At 38.0% G+C, this 22,693-nt stretch overlaps 1 protein-coding gene across 14 annotated transcripts in view; it reads right to left on the minus strand.

Moving 5' to 3' along the window:
• Nucleotides 1-247: 247 nt before the first annotated feature.
• The window catches only part of lrp1bb (low density lipoprotein receptor-related protein 1Bb), a 253,729-nt gene continuing 231,283 nt past the window's right edge, over nucleotides 248-22,693 (minus strand). For 6 of the 14 annotated variants that reach the window (XM_058083119.1, XM_058083121.1, XM_058083123.1 and 3 more), the window contains 17 exons: nucleotides 22,451-22,570; nucleotides 22,072-22,313; nucleotides 21,497-21,720; nucleotides 20,183-20,289; nucleotides 18,508-18,624; nucleotides 18,243-18,416; nucleotides 16,911-17,036; nucleotides 15,885-16,049; nucleotides 13,248-13,409; nucleotides 12,534-12,708; nucleotides 11,335-11,439; nucleotides 7,567-7,680; nucleotides 6,065-6,141; nucleotides 5,416-5,506; nucleotides 5,089-5,239; nucleotides 3,313-3,451; nucleotides 248-1,367 (listed from right to left, as the gene is read on the minus strand). In XM_058083119.1, coding sequence (XP_057939102.1) covers nucleotides 1,240-1,367; nucleotides 3,313-3,451; nucleotides 5,089-5,239; nucleotides 5,416-5,506; nucleotides 6,065-6,141; nucleotides 7,567-7,680; nucleotides 11,335-11,439; nucleotides 12,534-12,708; nucleotides 13,248-13,409; nucleotides 15,885-16,049; nucleotides 16,911-17,036; nucleotides 18,243-18,416; nucleotides 18,508-18,624; nucleotides 20,183-20,289; nucleotides 21,497-21,720; nucleotides 22,072-22,313; nucleotides 22,451-22,570 — 2,417 coding nt within the window. In that variant the 3' untranslated portion in view covers nucleotides 248-1,239. Of the gene's footprint in view, nucleotides 1,368-3,312; nucleotides 3,452-3,927; nucleotides 3,952-5,088; nucleotides 5,240-5,415; nucleotides 5,507-6,064; nucleotides 6,142-7,566; nucleotides 7,681-11,334; nucleotides 11,440-12,533; nucleotides 12,709-13,247; nucleotides 13,410-15,884; nucleotides 16,050-16,910; nucleotides 17,037-18,242; nucleotides 18,417-18,507; nucleotides 18,625-20,182; nucleotides 20,290-21,496; nucleotides 21,721-22,071; nucleotides 22,314-22,450; nucleotides 22,571-22,693 lie in introns of all 14 variants that reach the window. The other 8 variants (XM_058083126.1, XM_058083124.1, XM_058083117.1 and 5 more) reach the window with 5 other exon arrangements.

Consider the following 22,693-nt stretch of genomic DNA (forward strand, 5'->3'; position numbering starts at 1 on the left):
TGTTATTTAAGTTGAATTCACGTTATGATTGAATTTTCCGGGATTTACGAGCAAAGTCAAATCTTTGCATTCATGTTGATTTAGATCGGAGTGCCCGTGAATGCATTTTCTAACAACCAGCAACAACAAAAAAAATTAGATTGGTTCAATTCCATATGGCTTTAAGATGATAATGTATTGTTTGTAGTTGGAAAGTGTGCAGACATTCCAATTTCGCGCAATAATTGTGCATACAGTAAGACATACCTACTTGGAAATAAACCCCTTTTTATTTAATATTGATTTACATTTTATACAAAAAGTACTTACATTTAATACATTTTCAAAATACATAGAAGTCAACCCACATATAAATCAAATATAAAATTATAAAAAGTCCTCATATTTATCATCCTTCTTTTCTAAAATAACACATGTGATCTAGGATAAGTCTTACTAACCATGTTTGTAGCTCTGGTAAAACACTCCTTTTTGTACATATTTATGGATTCTTTTCATACATGAAATTTAGAAAAATATGATATTTAGCATTTATCCTCTCAGTGTACAGTACAGGATCTGATCGGTGAACATTCAAGGTGGGATTCAGTCCCTTAAGTCTCCCAGAAACGTCTTTTTTGTACAGCATATTGTTGTCATAATATATTGAAGTATTGTTGTCAAAGAAGCTTAAAGTCAACGGAAATGGCAAACACAGCAAAACCAATGAAATTTCATACTGTATTTCGTGAGGACATATCATATTGCTATCTTGGCCATGACTGTAAAGCCAAGCAGCAGATCTACCATAAAAGGGGAAATGTAAGATTAATCTTTGAGGTTTGGCGGTGGATCCATCACCTAAAAAGGAGAAAAACTGACAAAGCTTCCTAAACTTTAAGCATTCATAATATATTTCTGTTGGTCAGAAAATATAGCCAAGCCATCATTACCACCACAACACATCTGCGTTCCACTTATTTGATAATGAGAGAGTACATATTTTAGCAGTATGGCATGGTGTGAATACATTTTTTGCACTTTAGATGCTTGGTGTCATTCAGTATAGGGCTGCATAACCTAACTTTGACAAACCACTTGAAAATAGAGCTCCAAAGCACACCAAGCACATAATGCTGATGCTATGTCCGTAAAACCTAAAAGCTTCATAGAAAATTATTGTTTCCATGTCCATATAATACATCGTATACTGTGATTAAAAAAGAAGTACAAAGAGTCAGGTTAGGCTATGCGGCGGTTTCATGAATAATTCCCTCTAATTTCTTTGGGAGTAGCTCTCTTCTCTCTTCGATACTGATGACTGGCTTCCGACAGTTTTGTCCGTCCATGTACATCTTTGCATACACTGGGTTTGCGTAGTTCATGGGCTGTATGGAGGGAAAACAACAACAATATAAGAAAAACAGCGATGAGGTCAGATTCATATACAGCCAAACCTCCGTTTTCCAAAACACCCATGTTTTGTATGATTTGGTATTCGATTAAACATTTCACTGAAATTTTGCCTCAGTTCTCATACACTGTGTCTGTTATTGTACAATATTAGCAACTATTATAAATATAACATTATGGTATTGATTAAAGTACCAATATACTGTATATTGTGTGTTTTTCTTCATCTCATTTTCGGTCTCTATGGTTTCTGTATATGAGTTGCCGTCTTTTAATCCATTTTCATAAGTTGGACTTCTTGTGCTTGAGCCAGTTACAGACTGAAGTAGACATCAATTGGCTGTCATTGTATTGGGCTTGTTTAGCATGAGCTGAAAGAACCCTATTGTGGTCGGGAGGGCAAGGTGTGGAGCAGTGAGTAGCTTAGTGGAGAAATGAAAATGGAGGAGCATGTAAGATTTGTCCATCCAATGAATGAAAAATATACATTTTAAAACCTCTACGATGGCACCAACGATAAAGGTAGAGTGATATGCCTTTTGCTTTCTACCAAAGCAGCACAGGCTTAGCCTACCGCATTAACGCAAAACACCCAGTCGCGAGTGTGGCCACATCTAAAATTAGCAACAAAGACATTAGCAAAGTTGCGAGCCATAGCAAAATTCTTCGCCAAACTGAACTCGAAGACAACATCTCACATAGGAGCAGGTCTACGACCGAGAGGCTGGTGGATGTTCGGTTTTTGGCGACTCCAAATTGTCCATAGGTATGAATGTGATTGTCGGTGGTTGTTTGTCTATATGTGCCCTGTGATTGGCTGGCGACCAGTCTGGCGACCAGGGTGTACCCCACCTCTCACCCCCAGACAGCTGGGGTAGGCTCCAGCATACTCTATACTCTGCAAACTCGAGTGCCGAGACATACAGCATCACTCTCCTTGTCACTGACTCACTGCCTGTGACACTCGTCTCTATTAACTCGTTCACTTACCATTCACCAGCCCTGGAAATCAGGCCACATGTCAAGAATTCTTTATGTGCCCTGTGGTGGGTGAAGTGAGTGATTTGAGTACCCGATTCTGTCAGGTTTCTGGGCATGCACTCTGTAACTAGTGATTTGAGTGAATGGAGAACCAGAGTGGAAACTTGTTCCTCACGTGGGAGTTTCTGCACATGAGCTCTGTGACGGCTGATTCGAGTGAATCAAGTACCTGATTCACCTTAGTGATTGGCTCATAAAAACATATGAGCAAAAGGAAATCGATTTTCCCATCACTAGGCTGCATCAACAATAAATACAATCATTATTTTGTTTTTCTGCATGTGAATCTACATTTATTCTCTATGAAACTTATTTTGTAAAATATTTCGGGTGTCTGAACGTATTAACTGGATTTCCATCATTTCCTATGAGAGAAATTGCTTCCGTTTTTGTATGTTTCAGGTTTGGTTGGACCTTTAGGAACAAATTAGTGATGAAAACTGAGGTATCACTGAGGTTTCTCTTTCTGCAATGCATTCCACAAGATTATATTATATATTAAAGCAACAATAATAACGCAAAAAAAAAAAAATACTATACTGAATCGTAGTAAGGGGAACAGTGTGTAAAATAAAAATATGTATTATTGTTGCTTTAATATCCCAACATTGTGATGTGTATCTTTAAAGAAAGGGATTAAAAATGTGTCCTTTCAAAAGCAGTGCAAAGGTTAAAAGAAAAACCAAAGGGTGAACTTTGGACATTGTACATGCAGGAAGATAGACAATCATGCAAAAACAAATATATATATACATAAATGCATGTGCTCCAAACTAATTTAGTGAATCATCCATTCATATTTGGTCCAGGCAGTCATATTCAAACATGAATACAAGCATTGCAACATTGACATCTGTACATTGCTGACTGATTGCTTACATTCTATACAACGATGATTCATGTCCTTATCAGGCAAATTTATAGTGAGATTTGAAAAATTCACCTGTCCAGGGATTACCTCCTTGGGCACCGAATTGATACCCAAGGTGCGAGGGTCACTGGATTTTACACACCAGCCCTGCAACAGAAGCAAGCACCACTGCTGTTCATGCAAAGCTGACGAAAATAGCGTTGAAAAATGACCTACTGGTTAACAACATGCATAACTCAGTCTGTCTTCATGTGAGTTATAAAGAGGATTACTTAGGGAGAAGTAGGTTGTTGCAGAAGAATGAAAAGCTGGTTAAAAGGCAGGTCTTTGAAATTAATTCATTTTGCGCTGACAATAGCAGATGTCAAAGTTGGCAGTGCAAAAAGCGAAAGCATCAAGTTTGAGGTTCTAACAGCTGAGGCATACCAGAGCATCAGTGAGAGTGTTATGACCTATTTCATATGCTCAGTGTAAGTGTGAATTTCAGTTCCAAGATGGGAATACATTAACCGTTTGGTTGGTTCATGATGCCAATAAAAATGTGTCTATGTACTGTGTACTTTTCCCACAATTTACCATGGCAAAAACAACAACAACAAAAAAACATAACATTTAATACTTACCTCGCCACTATATCTGTTTTACAACTGCAACAATTAAACAATGAATCAATGATTAATCGATTATTGAAAATCCAAAATTATTTTGGTATTAGATTATTTTCATTTTAAAACGTTAATATCTTCTGATGTTAACCTCTCAAATGTGAATATTTTTACAATTTTCCGAGTCACAAAGTAAAAAAGATATTGACTTTGGAAAACAGTGATCTACATTTTTGTCTCTTTTCTGATATACTGTTTGGGTTTGCTTTTTATTGATTTGGTCTGTCTAGGCCATCACCAATTACTCGATTCATTTAAAGGGGACCTATTGTGCACATTTTTCGACCCTTTGTATTGAGTTATGGACTCCTACAGAGCAGCTACACACAATAACCAGCACAGAAAGCTTTCTAGATCTTCCAAAATCTGCATCTATTCAGCTGTATTTTTTGGGATTTTGTGGTTCCCATGAAAACGATCTGTTTTAATGTATTCCAGAAAATAATTGTTATTGCAGCTTTGATCTGTTTGTATTATCAGTTATGAGTCATTTGACTTTGTTTTTTCAAATATTGTGTGTCTGTTTAAATAAGCCTACCAAAATATAATGGACTGTTACTGTCTTGGCAATCGGTAATCTCACAGTATCAGGAGGGGATCAAATACCTCTTACACAATCCAATCCAATGTAAGAGCTGTACAAAAAATTCAGGTAAAGATGATAATGCTCAGTTTTCGGTCCTCTGGTCTAGTACATTGTTACTTTGTGCTGCCATAAATTAATTAAACACTTTATTTTGGTCCATTAACACGAGAATTGCTTGAGAACTAGTTATTTCTTCAGGAGAATACACTACAGTATGTGCAAAATTTTGGTCGCAGTTACTTGACTTTAGTGACCATCATTAAGGATAGAGTGTGATGTAACGTCTAATGTTGCAAAGATGACAAGGAGGCGATTGATCAACAATGTCTTCATTGCAAAAACAAAATAGGCTATTGTGGGCCAAACCATGCCAATACAACTTCCGCAAACTCAACTGTTGTCTCTGCACACAACCACAAACACACACACACACACAAGCCTGGGCAGAGTGTATAGAGACCATGTGCTGCCCATTCAACATGGTCGGTCATATGACCCTTCCCTGAACACCAGTTGGCTGGTTGCTGACCCACCTTATGAGGGTCCAGTGTGAAGCTGGGTCTCAACAGGCTGCCTGCATCGGCATGGTTGTCATGGTCAACTTCATACATGTTGTACGACGGATTCCCAATCTCCACATTTATCCCCCCATTGGTCATCGGCTGTCTTTGGACACGTTTCCCCCTAAGGTGTGCATTTTCATCCATTATTTGACACGACATACTGTGCAACATGCATGGCACAAAAGACATGCAACCGTGTTGTACATTTTCTCAATATGAATGACTCAAATCATCATGCATAGTTGCAGTATTGAGATTTGTCAGATCTCCCAGCTGTCGTAGTTTTTAACTACTTACCTTTGCTTCCGTCTGAAGATGTAAATACCCGCTACCACCATCACAATCAAGACAACCAGCAGGACAAGAGGCACAATGATAGCTATGCTCCCTAAGAGAGAAAACACAGAAGCAAGAAGCAAGAAGGGGGAGTGTGAGAAAAAGTAATGTTGTGTCCATATACTTAAAAACAGAGTTATTTCAGCTTCTGTAACTTTAGTTTGTCTCCTCGTTGGTGTAAATTGTTGTGAATTTAATGTTGTTAGGAGCAGCACCATGACACTCCTAAAAAAGCCTGCTCTGATAATAGCTTGATCATAAATACCCGTAAATGCGACTTTCACTCCAGTGCGACTTATATATGCGTGTATAATTCATGTTGATATCAGATTGGACCGATATCACTAAAGGCTGCAATTTTGGAATTGTACTGACTCAATGGTCTAAATTTACAATAATTGTAATATGTAATTGCTTCTACAAATACATAAATGGCTTCTGAGGAACCAGAAAACATTTTTTCGAGCCATTACAGTTCCACAACAGCAGGACCCCCAATTGAAATGTGATGAACATGCTGGGTTATGGTAGGATTGAGTGCATTTACCTAAAAAAGTGTGTGGGAGGGTAATTACCAGGAATTATACAACATAATTATTGCACAACTAACCTCCGCTGGTATTGTCTGATCTGCTGCTTTTGGGTGCAGGTCTCTCACACTGCGTTCCAGCCCAGTTTGTAGAACACCTGTGCAGAAAACAGCATGATTAAAAAAAATAAACAAAAAAAAACACTTCAACATCCTTTTGGCTCGCTTTTCTGTTGAGAAAACCTCTTTAAATACACTGTGTGAAAATAAACAAAGAAACATCTGAGGAAAAAGCAGAATGTTGTGTCCACAGACGATGCAACATTTTATGTTTTATACATTTTATGAATATGTAGTATGTGGATAGAAAAAGAAAAAGATGACAGCGAGATAAGTCCTTATATTATTTGCGTTTCACGTACAGTATGTCCCTTGTTAGCAGAGGTGATAACTAATTTCACACAACTGACGCAGATGGGTCTGTAAAGCATGAATGATCCAGAAGGTACAACTGGGTAATGAAAATATGATTTCTAATTACATGCTTTCAAATCACAACATCAGAATGCAGACCTGTAAAGCCCAACATTGTACACAAAAATGAACACAGTCAACCGACGACAAAATGTTTGTAATCTGTGTTCCAATAATGAACGAGTGATATGCTGCTCTACCTTGTAAGGACATGTTTTGCTTGCCGACATGCACATTTTGCAAAATGCAGCCTGATGAGCATATGATGTACACGGGGTCAGATTTTAGCTTCCCTCCGATGCGCTGAGTGAGGACTGCATGAGATGGGTGAAGTTGTGACAGTGAGGGGCAGCATAGAGTCATACAGCAACTCAATGTAACAAGTGCCTCATTTGCATCTACCTGGCATACTAGTTTAGGGATTTGAACAAATAAAATTTTATATTACACATTGATGACAGATAGTTCATGCGTCAATAATAATTACCGGTAATATACACACACATCTGTTCGTGTAGTTGTTGGGGATTAACAACTTTCGACAATAAATAGCCGTAAATGCGGAGGCATCAACGCCCCCTTAACCAATGCCTTGCTCTTATGTTAATTAAGGTCGCAGAGAACATTAAGGCAAGGTTAATTATGCATGCCTGCCTGTTTAACATTCATGTTTTAAGGGTCTGTAAGAGAAAAGATTAAATAACTGGAAAATTCAACTTCAATCAATGTATTGCTTTGTGTACTTGCACTATGGTACTAGTAAAGAAGTGTAACTCAGTGTTGCATATTCTGGTAAAAGCAGGCTGTGAGCTGACAATCAATTTTGAATAAAATATTACTGTTTTAGCTTAGTTTGCTGCATGGTACATGCTGCAGCATAGGGATATTTAATTAAAAATAAAAAAAATAAAAATTCTAAACAGTTTATGTAGAATATAATGTCCTTACTGTTTGCAGCTTTGAGCACTTATTACATGAAAAGTTACTACAAGGTGGTACAAAGAGCCCATCTACTGGATAGGCTACATAATGGCGCCGGATGGAGTTGAGTGAGGCGTCAACAAAAAAAAGTGAGAGGGGCTCTGAATACAGCCAGAGAGGTGACCTACTTGCAGCGTGGTTTGTTAAGAGCTGTTAATGTGCACATCCCCTCATTCTGACAGAAGTAATCGCAGGGGTTGGCCAGCTCATCACAACGTTGGTTCTTGAACCCTGATGTACAGCTGCAAAACATTGTGTTGGGAGTGATAACACGGCCTTTAGTAGACTGTTGACCTTTTGGTTGCATGATGGCTGGAGATTCAAACAGTTAGCCTTTTAGTTGTTCCAAGTATAAAATGAAGTGCATTGAGTTTGGAGATTTGTAAAATGTAAATACTAGTCGTAGACTTTCACAATGAGGTGACATCTGCAAAAAAAAAAGTGTGATCTTACCTTTTGGATGTTCAGGCCATGTACTGACCAAACTATTTATTATTAGATTACCAGTAGCATTCATAATGTAGGCAGTATTAAACAATGCAAGTAGAAGATACTTAAATATAATATCCTACCTAACCACAGGTGGTCCTCAGGTAATGCACGACTACCGTTCCTAGACTGTCAGTCAGATTTTATATCTGAATTATAGCTACATTAATTAATTAAAGGAGACCTATTATGCTCATTTTTCGGCCCTTTGTATTGAGTTGTGGACTCCTATAGAGTAGTTACACACAATAACCAACAAAGAAAGCATTCTAGTTCTTCTAGAATCTGCACCTATTCAGCTGTATTTCTTTGGATTTTGTGCTTCCCGCGAAAAAGGTCTATTTTAATGTATTCCACCCACAGCCCGCCTCCAGGAACCCCCACTCTTCTGTGGTTGGTCACACTCCCCAGTGCAAGAGTTCCGGGTTGTGTTCCGCTAACATTTTTTAACAGAAGAATACTGCATTGTAACTACATTTATAGGTCAGAAAAGTGGAAAAAGCATAATAGGTCCCCTTTAAGTCAACCAGTCTTTACACAGAACACATGAATGACAAAATACATTAATAAACCATTGAATACAAGACTAAATGAAACAATAACAAAGTCATCAAATATAATAAAAAGTAGTTATTATCACAAACTTTCAATCTCAATAATAATACCATTATACTGGCTAGTTATTACTGATCCTTTCATATAAGCAGAACCTTTAATATGTTCAAAGATACTGCAGCAACATGACATCTATGTGTCGTGTTAATGAGTTGTGTGATTTTCGTTTTGGCAGGGAGGATAGTTGATTTTGCTGACAATGTTTTGGGATGGTTCGGTTGACAGTAGCTTCTCGTTTTTTCTCTGCTTCGGTGGAAAGCAAACTCATTACAAAGAAGGCATTTTACTCTACCTTTATAATGGTAAAGCAAGCATCTCATTCATTGGACTCTCTACTCTGCCATGTTCCTCCATTTTCACGTCTCCTCTCAAATACTCACCGGTCTTCACCTTACCCTCCCAATGACAATGGGAGCTGGGACTAATCAAGCCAATCAATTCAGTTTTTCCACCCCCAAAAACCCAAGCACAAAATGTCAAACGCATAAACAAATATTTTTATAACAAGGCAACTAGCATAGAGACACATTAAAGTTACAGATTATTTTTTATTTACGCAATTAAAAAAATAAACTATGACTCGAATAAATTAATTGCACTTAATGCTGAAATTGACACCCTGAGTTACAACACAATTGTCATCTGTGATGATGGTTGCAACGATCAAGTGTTGAGAGTAGTCAAGAATCATATTTGTGGACCAAAATTAGGTTTTTAATAAATTTCTGGACGTGGTTATGTAACCACGAAATACCAAAACTCTGAACATCGTAAACCAAGGACCACCTGCATGTAATGCAATTTAAATGCAGATATTTTTGACATTAAATTAGGTTTTAAAGGTTTTTATTTAACATAAAAGTATTGTGAAACATCTTTTGTTGTATTATGAATGCCTATAAGATATGTCGATTATCAGTATATTCAAGACATCAAAAAAGGAATTAAATTCAAAAAAAAAAAAAAAAAAGAAAGGTGCTTAAACTGAAGTCCCTTTTGGCATGTGTATAAATACAGCAGCCCTGGCAAGGAAGTTAGTTATTGTGAAAGACGGCAGATTAATACCTGCTGAGCTACAATCGCATATGTTGCTGTGTCAAAATGTCCCCAAAATTGAGAACATGTGAGTCAAATTCTAATGGCAAACGTAATATAGAATGTTTCCTCTGGTTTTCATCATTAATTTTGATCCAAAAGATCAGACAAAAATGGAAATGTATAAAAAAAAAAAACACTTTTCCCATGAGAAATAATGCCAATCCAATTAATAGATTCCAGACGCCCAAAAATATAAACACAAATCACATTTTATAGGGATTTATAGTTAGTTAGTATAGTTAGTTTATAGGGAATTATAGTTTTACTCATTCAAGACGGTGACGGAAGAGCCACACGGATGCTGTTTCATTCAGGTCCTAAAAACGTAATTTTGAAGATGGACTAGCGGTATACTTGCTCATTTTAACTTTATTGTCAACTTCAACAGCATTACACACATTGTGTGTGTTTCCGTTAAACCGTTCCCTCTGCAATCTGGTTTAAAGGTACCTACCTTAATATTAAAATTTAATTGTAAAAGACGGTACATTCATACTTTGTTACAAGTTTTTTCTCCAGTAGTTTTTCTCATCTTCTTTATCAAAGTTCTGGCAGTTGCAAATTTGTAGCAGCAACACTCATAATAAAGATGAATAAATGAATATCTGGCTAAACTCTGTCTATAGTGTCCCACCTCTGAAAGAACCACTATCCATTCTTCACAGAGACCGTCACCATTTGGCTGTACGAGACACAATACATGTATAAAATACGTACCTATTTTTGGCATTGATTCCTGTCAACAACCGAAAAATAAACAAGTGTACAAAAACCAAGGCACCACTGTATAAGGTTTTCAAAGTGACATGTGTCCTTGTATTGGAACCTATGCTACCAATGCTAACATATAAGCTCTCTTCTTTTCCAGAAAGATCTAAAGCCCATGATGAGGATGTATTGACCCAAACCAATAAGATAGGAGCCATTAGCATAGAAATCGATTCTGTTCACTTGAGTTTGTGAGATGAGTACAAATTTCAATTTAGCGACCCTGGACAATGGGCAGTTAAAAATACAGACTGTTGGCCTGAGAAGAAAAGGTTTCCAATTTCCTCCTTGGATACGTTTTTAACAAAGCGCTGCATGTGATTATAGCTCAGGTGATATTAATCTTCGGGTTATGCTTTGAAAAGTCAAGCAATGATTTCCCTCCCATGTCTGCCAGTCAAGCTTTTGTCTGTTACAAGATGTTTTTTCCCACTCAGTGTCAGAGAATGTTCAATGACTGACACATAGCCTTTTTTTTTTTTTTTTTTTAGAAAGCAAAGTTCTAAATCCTACTACTGAAGAGAGTCAGGGAAACCGACATGAGCTCTTTATTGCAAGGAGGAATTGTGTGATATGCTCAAAATGGCAAGCTATGAAAGGGATTCTAACCATTTTTTTTATCGGTGTGAACGCCTTAAGCCATAGTGAGATGTCAAAAAGCATAAGATGGTGTTCTGGCATCCAGCCCCATGCTGTGCCATGGCCTCCGTAATATGACATCAAACATTACTTCAGTTTAAGGATTTTGTAGCCTAGGAAGATGAAGATGCTGGAACACTCTCCAAGCAGGCAAATGGTTCTCTGCAATGGTTTTCACTTCTGCTCCTAAGGTCAGGCTTACTGGGATAAATCACCATTTGAATGGAAGGAGGGCTACTGAGAATAATCATAGTGTGTCTCTCCTGTCATTATAAGCAGCGACTTACTGACAGAAAGGCAGGTTGGTGTCGGGGTCCAGGTGGCAGGTGCCTCCATTGTAGCAATATCCATCACACAGCTGACAGCTCGGTGCAATCCGCCCATTTGTGCAACTAAGGGGGTAGGAAAAAATGAATTCTGGTGACAAATAGAAAAATAGACTTGGATGACAACCAAACGAGTAAGTCAATCAGAAGCATAAAGGTATATAGTCGCCCAAACTCATTTAGTGGACGTGGTTTGACACGGTCAAAGGCCTTAAGAATTCATTTATAATACCATACAACTATTTATTTATGCAACTATTTATACTTGCATTATACAGGCATTCAGGATTTCAGTAAAAAGTCTTTCTTAGCTCTATTGGCTATTGACGTTGGAGCAGGGGTGTCCAAAGTGTGACCTGTGGGCCATTTGATGCACAGTCTCACTGAGAGTTCAGTTTTGGCTTGTGCTTGCACCCTACACTTGATGTCAAGTAGAGAACCACAAAATATGGTCAAGTGCAGAGATGTTGTTTGGCCTAGAAACAGGACAGGAAGCCGAACTGGAGGCAGCAGAGATGAGGTTGCTGAGGTTCTCACTGGGAGTGACCAGGATGGATAGGATCAGGAACGAGTACATTAGAGGGACATTACATGTTAAAGGCCTTGGAGATAAAGTCAGTGAGGCCAGACTGAGATGGTTGGGACATGTCCAGAGGAGAGATAGTGAATATATTGGTAGAAGGATGCTGCATTTAGAGCTGCCAGGTAGGAGGCGTAGAGGAACACCAAAGAGGAGGTTTATGGATGTAGTGAAGGAGGACATGAGGGTAGTTGGTGTGAAAGAGACAGATGCAGAAGACAGGGTTGGATGGAGGAGATTGATTTGCTGTAGCGACCCCTGAATGAAATGCCCAAAGAGAAAGAAGATGTTTCAGACCCATCTGTTATATTTTTTGCTTGGTAAAATCTTGAGCTTGTGACACATAGCAGCTTTAACAAACTATTTAGGGGAGCTGGCTCTGTCCTAGTCTGACCACTCAAGGAGATAATAATGAATTGAGTTTGGCCCCTCATTACGTGGGATAAGGATGCATTCTAAAAACATGATGTACCATGAGAGCACATACTCTATGTTGTCCACCTCTGTGAATTGACAAACAACAATGCAGCCCAATGCACAACACATCAGTAGAAACAGTGAGCAGAAAGCCAGAACTCACTTGCAAACCACATCTCCTGTCTCCTCGTTAATGAGGCACGGGGCACCGTGGCATCGAAGACACTTGTCCACCTCACACTTGTTTCCCTCAAACCTCGTGGGACACACACACTCCACGTAGCCGGTACTGGATAAAGTGCACGCCTTGGAGTTCACACAGTAGTGATGACAAATGTCTGGTTCACATTTAGAGAGATAAAGACAAAATATGCCATGTTAATGACACACCAGGAATGTAGTTTAAGCTGGTTTAATTGGACTTCTCAAAGGTTTTGATGGGACTTAATTATTCTTATCAAATGACATTCGAGCTGCGGATAAAAACATTTCACCTCTTGGGCAAACAATGGGAGGAAAATACTAATCATGTAGGGCTGAAATTGTTTTGTTACATATGATAATAAAAAAACCCTGCAAAAGATCTATGTTCTGTGAAAAAAATCATTATCACTGCAGCACAGAAATATATTTTGATATATTTGTATTTTGTTTCATAGAACATTTATTTATGGAAAAAACATTTAGTTGTACACACACACACTGTGAGCTTTAAACATGTAGGTTTGTGCAAGCAGCCTATACCAATTCAAATAACTGTCACTCCTTTTACGGTTATTTGTATCTCAAGTGTTGTTGTCAACCATGAAAAGCCTAAATGCATTTTAAAATAAGTATCTTGTGCATGTTGCCATCCTATTGAAGGCACATAACTCACGGTAGAGACAACGATCTCCGGTATATTCGGCCAAACAGCGGCAGACTGGCTGGTTCCCTTCAGTGACGTCACATGTTCCACCATTTAAACAGTAGCTCTCACATACCCTTTTCTCACAGAACGGGCCTGAGAAGCCAAGAGGACAGTGGCATGTCGGCTTACCTAGATGAATTGAGACATGAGAGAGAGGTTAAGTCATGCAAAAGAAAGCCAGCTCTGCTGCACTTGTTGCAGGTTTCTGTATCACAATGGTATTGGCACTATAGTTGGATTTAATACAGTATGACTCAGTGATGAACATTACCTCCAGCCCATATTGATTTATGAATGAATATAACCTCAATTATTAATTAGGTCAGTGTTTTTCAAAACCGGGGACGTTATGACGGGCATGCCTGAGTCTTTTCAAGAAAATATTCAGTTTTGATATTACTATTTCAAAAAATTGGAGCTTAAAAATGGTACTACATAAAGCAGGGGTCTCAAACTCAATTTACTTGGGGGCCACTGGAGCTCGGGTCTGGGTGAGACTGGTCATCAGGTTTTCAAAAAAAAAACAACAAAAAAACACATTTATTAAAAACAAACAAATTTTAAAAACTTCGCTTTGGTTCCAATTTTCTACAATAAAAGCTCTAATAAAACATTACACTGTTCTCAAATATCTTAATTTTTATTTTTCTACACAAAATAACGTGAAAAATAAATCAAGAATAAAGAAAATCAATCAATCAGTAATAAATAAATAAATATAATAATAATAATAAAACAGCAAATAATAAAAACTTAAGAAACCACATATAGTTGGTGGGTAGATAAATTATTTTTTTCATATTAAAATTAACAAAGCATTATTAGAGCCCTGTAGACCTGACAAAACACGACTATAGTCACATTTATACTTTTTTTATTTAACATATTGCGCAACTGCAGGGTCTTGAGACACATGCTAACTCGCAAACTAGAGCGCTAGCGACCTAAACGGTAGCCTTCAAGTTATTTCCTTGAAACTTAAATAGCCAAAAACTTACCACTTGCACACAGATAGGGAGGATAACTATTAACAGTTATTTAACCTTTAACATGAACATTAATCAAACGTAATAATTTTTTCTGGGTACATGATACCATACAGCATCCATATCAAACTTGCGCGGGCCGCACTAACATTAAATTTTCATACTAAGGCGGGGGCCTCAAACTAGTGTCCTGCGGGCCACATTTGGCCTGCGGGCCGCGTGTTTGAGACCCCTGACATAAAGGCATACTAAAAATAAGAAAAATCATCAGTCTGACCCAAGGTTTGTGATGGGAGTAAATGCACTCATTTAATTTGCATTCTGACGTCACCAGGCTCAGATATGGTCAGTTCCCTGTCTCCACAATACCCAACTCATGAAAATGTTTGATGCACTTTTCATGCTCATGTCGGCCAATGCTTCTGGTAGTGGTTATGCCAGCAGGGAAGACCTTGCCGGCTCTGACAATAAAATAAATAAGACAACATCTATATAATAACCGCCGTCTTTAGAACAACAACAATAAAATAACAGGAAGGGATTCTTCTTTTTCGTTAACACCCATTTTTTTTCACTGATTTTTCACAAAATTTTGAGGACAGTGAGCATGGACTAGTAAGAACACGTTAACTTTGGTACAAATCTGATTAAAGTAAATTAACTGACAGGCTTTTTATTTTGCTGTGAAAAAAGAATCACAAACAGCCGGCCACCATTTGAGAATAAAATGCTGTATCTGAAGAATGGTATAATAATTGAGAGGAACATTTAAATGCTAATAAGTCGACAGGCCTTCCTGTAGTACAGTGATTGACAATATATTACATGTCAATCCAAAAAATGGTTAAATCTCAAGGCCTGATGAATAAAATGTCTTTTTCCAAGGATATGTATGCATGGGCACTATATGTAATCTTAGCATCTGACAGTCAATTTTTATAGACAGTGAGTGGGGGAAAAAAAGGGTTACAATGTGGCCGTGGGAAGTAAGCAGGGGCTCGAGGGAATCACATCATGTGATGCAATCAATCAGATGCTGTTTCTGGCTCAAATTACATAATTCTGCCATTTTTACACACAATAAACTGTCTTCTGTAAAGCCAATGTCTGAGAGACAGTCATGTACCTAGAAAAATCAATACATTCAATTGATTAAAAGTGTAAATTGATTCATAATAATGTTTGAAAACGTTATTTATGGGCTGTACCACATGAGCTCCAGTTCTAAAAACGCTAGTACATAGCTTGGGGAAGTAGCGTTAAGTAATAACGTCAGAGGTAAAAAATACAAAAATGAATACAAATGACAAATATGGTAAAATGTCACTGGATCATTTTGCAAAAGGAAATGGGCTGAAACCCCGACATTCAAAATCCCATTCTGTGGCAGAGTTGCATACAAAGAATTCCCTTTGGGGGTATTGTAAAACATGAAATATCAATTCATATGCTAGGGATGCTTGTAGGCTGACAGATAACAGTATCACACATTTTTGACAAGTACACATCAACTTTAAAGATACACCAACAGAGGACTGACCCTGAAAACTGACCTGACTGTGACATATAATAAGAGTTTGCGCAGGACTCAAGTGTCACCCTTGTGAAGTCGTCTTACCCAGGGGTGAGCCGATGCAGGTGCCTCCATTTAGGCAGTAGTCTGTACAGTGGTTGACCTCACAGCGCTCACCCGAGAAATCAGGCCAACAGTAGCACCTCCAGTCTCCTTTCTCATTGGCCAAGCAACGGCCTCCATTCTCGCAGGGGGGGCGGCACAGTTCACCTTCACAGCAATAAAGAGCCCACATTTCTTACTATGCTGTGTGCACTTATAGAAGTCAATTACAGCACATGCCCTGCTACTAAAGCTATATAACAGTAAAAACCGATACAAATGACAAAAAAGTGACATATGAGAAAGAAACTCACAATATTAAATCCATATATCTTCTGAAATTTGAACACTATTCTATTCTCAATTACTGCAGCGTATTTATGTGATTGTTACAGTGTAAACATGCTTTTATAACTCTATTGATGCTACAAAATCCAACCACATTTCACCTTTATGCTGTATGTGAGAGCAAGGAAGCAATGATTATAGCACATAAGGCTTTTGAGGCCTTACCTTAAGAAGAAGAAAGTGACAACAAAGTTCATTCATTCATTCATTCATTTTCTACCGCTTATCCTCACAAGGGTCGCTGATTTTGGGCGAGAGGCAGGATACACTCTGGACTGGTCGCCAGCCAATCACAGGGCACATATAGACAAACAACCATTCACACTCACATTCATACCAATTAACCAAGCATGTTTTTGGAATGTGGGAGGAAACCGGGGTACCTGGAGAAAACCCAAGCATGCACGGGGAGAACATGCAAACGTCACACAGAGATGGCCGAGGGTGGAATCAAACTAGGGTGTCCTAGCTGTGTGGCCTGCGTGCGAACTACTCGTCCGCCATGCAGCAACAAGGTAATATAACATATGTATATGCAGAACTAGTTTATCAATACAGATAAAAAAATATATTGTATTCTCCTAAATTGCACTTTTCCTAGGTGGTGGTCTAAAATGTCCTACTTCCCAGTTTTCCGTAATGCAGTATAACAACACCACAAAAAAGTACCTAAAATCCCACCTGAGATGTTGACATCACTGCAGCTGCCATTGAGCAGTATTTTGCCCTCTGGACAAGTACATCTGGCACCCAATGGGTTGAGCAAACACATGAAATCACAAGACATCCTCAGGCATGGATTTGATGCTGCAGAGCAAATGAAGACATATGATACATTTAGTTTCTTCAACAAGGATTGTTTATTATAGAAGGAATTACTTTGTGTTTTTGCTTTGAATGGGATATTGTTTCAACTCTTCACACACATAATTCCCAGTCTGAATAATCAAGCAATGTTGATGTGTGAAGATACCCATAATTGATTAGAGGACCTTGAATTGCACTAAACAAGCACTGCAATCACCTCAGAAAAATGATTAGAAGAGTTCGGTTCAATAATTCTAATGAGCTTGCATAAATGATGGAGGTATTGCAGTTATTGTTTGAAACTGAACCAATTAATACACCACATCAATACACCAGATCAAAATGAATAAGTAAATTCAAAATATTTACATATTAAATGTAATCTGAAACGTATATGAAAAAATAATAGCAATTATGACTTTGAAATGGACTATATGCACAACGAGCGAGACAGTATTTGAGCGAATAGTGGTAGTTCTGAAGTAGGCGATGTCATAAGATTAGAACATGGTAATACATTAGTCGCACCACTGTATAAAGCGTAGGGTTCAAAGTTTAAGAAAAAAACTAGCGGCTTGTACAGAAATTGGCGATATTAATGCGTGTTTTGGGGCTGCAGTGCTTCCGTTAGTGTATATACTGTATATGTTGAATTGTTATCTTCTTCTACAGATTGCCGTATCAATGCACAGGGGCTTCAGAATGAAGAGGCCTGTCACATGCACATTCTTTGCAATTAGACATTTTTTTTTAGCCTATTAGACTTCAAAACTGCTAAATGGTGAACTACTTCAGATGATGTTGTAGTGTAAATGTTTGGAGCTGTCTGAAACTCTGAAACATGGGATGGTTTTCTAGATAAGTGGTATAGAAAATGGATGGGTATCAGAAAACTTTCTTGTCTCTTTTTTTCCCCCCTTGACACAAACTAAACACAATTGTTTAACAAAATGTTGATATCCACAACTCACAGTTTGTGTTAAAACATCTAAATTTAGTATTTCAGAATGCCTTTCTTCCTAGTGTATTTCACATTATTAAGTAAAAGCCTAAATGAAAACCAGGCTCACAGACACCTCATGTAGTCGTTCTACCTGCGGACGCTCTGTTGGTGACCCCTGCTCTAATGTGTCATTATAATGTGTTACAATTGTATCCTCAATGCTTTGTTACGTGATATTTTATGAAAGCAAGCATCCAAATTACCATCTTGATGTTTAAATCTGTGGGAAATCAATACATTGGTGGGCTTCTCCACACCCAAGTTGAAAAACTCCACAGAGTGTTTGCCAAACTTGTGAATCTTGAAGACCTCATGTTTCAATCCAGTTCCATAGATGTAGTCTTCAAATATATCAATCCTATATGGTTGGGAGATCCCTGTATATTGAGTACAGAAAAATAATATTCTGAATTTTGCAGGCAAACAAAGTTGGCAAAAAATCAGATGGAGGGATCTGCAAGGAATTACCATGTCTCTCAGTGATCGTCATCAGAGGGTCAGAACCATCCAGCCTCATGCTGCCAATCTGAGAGAGCTCAGGATCAGCCCAGTACAAACGTTGATTGAAATAATCAATTGCAAGCCCTGTGGGAGGATAAAAGAAAGACATTTATTTAGCTTACAAACTACACAGAGATCACGGTGGAAGTCATCAGTCATCAGGAGAAGCTAAGGTCAGAACAGTCAAGATGAGCAGCACAATGCAGGAGCTGCTTTTTTGTGTGTTTCTAGCCATTTGCCTTGTTTTTCTTTCCACAATCAATTTTCTTGTGTGGGAAATACAAAGTAGCTCTCACCTTATAGTGTGTGTGTGTGTGTGTGTGTGTGTTTGTGTGTGCATTTTGGATGGAAGAGTTTAGGAATGCTTACAATACAATTTCAAACCAATTAATCACTTTTACTTTCCGCACACAGTTTGACTAGATAATTGAGAAGCTGGCTGGATGTTTTAAATAGGTTTTCCAGGAATGATGAATTCCTCTCACTGTGAACACAAGAGAATGTTGGCTCCTTGAATTAAAGGAGGCCAAAGCAGCTCAAAACTAGATCATCCCTGTCTACCTCTAGAAAAAAAAATAGTGAAGTATTTAATTGCTGTAGGTTTACTTTGTGTTGTTGTTGTGTGGTCGTATCAAAGCCTACATTTCAAAGGGTTATACAGCACACATATGAACATACATGTATTCTCCTTATTTACTTGACACAGACATCCCAATGAAATCTGTTTCTGTGGAGACCATGAGAAATACATTCTCTGTGTTTTCAGATAATTGAGTCATTGTCGGCTGATAAAAACGTGATTAAATTATTCCATAAAATCAGCTTTTGCAAAAACTGGGAAAGCCTGGTTTAGCATCAACTGTAACTAAAGTGGACTCTGACCACATAAAATCTTGCCATAAGAAATAATGTCAATTTATTAGTTCCACAAAGCTAAAATTGTTAAAAGAATACACATTTTTACCATTTTACAAATATAGCTTATGCCCAAAACTATTTTAAATGCATATAAATAATGAATGAAAGTATAAATTGATGTTTAAGTTTACCTTGTTGCCAAAAGACAAGATTGCTTTTTACATTAAATTGTGTTTCTCACCTTAAGTATCTGCTTTTCTTCTGATCATGGATGCAAAATAACCCAAGATGGAGCCAAAAGAAACTTGCAAGTGTCAGCATTTTGATAAAACTGGTGAGAATAGTTTTATGCATGTAAAGCTATAATTTGAACTATTTGAACTTGTTAGTTAGCATGGAACTACAGAGTCAACCTTTGATGACATTATAAACAGGTGACAGAGCTGACTCCCGGTTCCGGTTTACATGTATTAGCAAGCTAATAGGCTCCTAAAAAAGGATGTTCTGTAAAAAAAATACATGAAGAACACCGTTGGACTCGTGTGGCGTTTTAATAACATGACAAGATGAGTGAGTGCATTATGGAAAATGTATGCAAACCGAAGCAAAATTTTGTCAATATTTTCAATGTCAAAAAAAAAAAGCTTCCACGGCTTCACATAACACATGCAATGGATTTCATAGACAAAAACTACCTCTTTTAATTATGAAACACCAACACAGTAAACAACAGAGAAACAGGCTGCAATTGAAGCAATGCATAGACTCTAAACCAAATACCTACCAGTTGGTCTTCTGAGGTTCTTCTCCAAAAGAACTCTGCGTAAAGACCCATCCATTGCAGACTCTTCGATATGAGAGTGATCACCAACTACACTCCAGTACATCATCCTGAAACAGTTCACAGAAACATTCACAGGAAAGCTTAATATGAAAGATGTAATAAAATAAATGGTAGATCAAGCTGTCAAACTTGGCGCCCGCACGCCATTGGTTGGGGTCTCTGATGATGATGGATATATGATGTTTTTAAACTGTTGAATCCCCTAAAAATTGCAGCAAACTATAACTTTGTCCAATCATGGGTTAAAGGTTGCTATCGTTTATATGCCAAAATACACACAAGTTAAAGGGCACGAGTTAGCTGGGATATCAACTGAGCTGTAGCTCTTCTCCACTCTGCAAAGCTTTATAATGAGGTCTAAGTCATTGTGTGGCTGTAGTTCTGCTGGACTGTTTTGGTTCACTCTTGCTGACCTCATTAGGTTGTATTTGAATACAGCAAGCAGCTATCATACAAAAACCAAGTGTGCAGTACATTAGCTGCTCGGTGTAATGGAGGGCATACGCAATTAGTGTCCAGCTTCTAAAACATTGAGACTATTTAACAGATTTGCTCACGTGTGAGGATGGGTAATAAGGCATCATCATTTGATGATGATGATGATGGTGACACACACTAACCAAACACGTTGGGTGCACCTGCACAATACAACGATGAGCTACAAAGGCTTTACAGTTTCTTTGTTAACCTGCCTTGGGTCAGGAGAGATTTATTGTATTACACGTGAGTCTGCAATACTCCTGTTGAGATGTAGTTTATTTTACTTATTTGGAATGCCACCATGCAGTGAATGGCTTAGATGGGACAGAAGGGAATTGGGGCAGTTCAGGCATGGACTCCCACAACCCACAGGGACACGGAGAGAGCCACACACCCATCCCAAGGACAAAGCGGCAGCAGAGCAAATAAGCCAGGTCCTGCTTAGGTAGGCCCTCTGGCCCAAATCCGCCATGCAGAACCCTTGCAGACAACCCGTGCAGCAGAAAGCCCAACACCCCATCACGAGCACATCTCGGAAGGAATGAGGTATTTACACATTTATTGAAATACATTTTTGATTTTGATGAATGTATACCTTCCTTACAGTGTCAGTCAAACCTGAGGATTTTGTAAGGGAAGACGTACTTTAATTAGTTTTCAGGTATACCACACAATTTGGTTTGTAAGTGTACCAGTGAAATATCTTGGCATAAAACACATAATATGTAAAAAATGTAACATCCAACTCCCACAGCACACCACTGCACTACTTACCCTCGGGTTGGGCTGACAGCAATGGCGTAAGGCTCTCCTGCAATGTCGGTAATTAAGCGGGTGCAATTTGGTCCCTTGAGTTGTCCAACATTTATGGAGTATCGCAATTTAGTCCAGTGTGCCGTGTAATAGCTGAACCAGTGCATCCGTGAATGATCTGTCCAGTAGATATTTCCGGTGATCCAGTCAGCAGAAATGTCTCTGGGTCGTCGAAAGTCTGAACACTGATACAATTTGAAAAGTCAGATCTAGTATTACTTCTTGATACATCATCTTTAAGTACAGCTAGTGAAACCTTGAGTTAACTTAGTGAGAGGGGTATCCATTTGTTTATTATTGTGGATGTAGTTTTCAGTCCTTTGGAAGTGCTTTGCATCAACAATAATAAAACATAGTGAATTAATATCATTGGTATTATCAATCAACATGAAATATTACTAATTGGCACTTATTATGTGCTTAAAACACATATCCTAAACTCTATCTCAACTTATTTAAGAAAATTGCACATGTTCATATTGCACACATATAAATTACAGTTTTTTTGTGTGTGTAACCAGGTAAGATATACTTACAATATTTCTGACATTTGTTTTAGTTTGACTTCTTTCCAGACTTTCCTTATAGAATATTCCACCAGGGTTGAATTGGGTAGCCCAGATAAACCTTTGGTGTTGAAACAATGCATCCATCCCAATAATGCGTGCATTGTCCTCAATTTCTGTGAGTACTTTGTGCCCATGACTCTGGTTAAACGGATACAAAAAACTTCGGATTTCAGTGTCATTAGCGATGTAGAGCACTCGATCTTCTGGTCCTGCCAGCAGAGCAATTGAAGGGAAAAAAAGCCACATAGAATAAGTCAATTTTTAGAAACATATAATTGTTCTCTGAAATGAAGGTTACATTAAGAAAACACTGATTGGCTACAATAAAACCACATAAACTTCTTACCTTTTGCAACACAGTTACCATCGATCTCCTTATAATTTCTATCACATGTGCACTTAAAAGATCCTTTAGTGTTTGCACAATAATGAGGACATGTATCAAACTGCAGGCACTCGTTAATCTCTAAAAAATAAAGAGAACACAATTAAACACAATTTAAAAAATGGTCCTTCAATTACTGGTTATATTACTTCACAAAGTATTTATCTTCATTTATCCATGACAGAATGTTCCTGATATATCACA

Source organism: Doryrhamphus excisus, chromosome 9 (genome assembly GCF_030265055.1).
Source record: "Doryrhamphus excisus isolate RoL2022-K1 chromosome 9, RoL_Dexc_1.0, whole genome shotgun sequence".
Lineage (NCBI taxonomy): Eukaryota > Metazoa > Chordata > Actinopteri > Syngnathiformes > Syngnathidae > Doryrhamphus > Doryrhamphus excisus.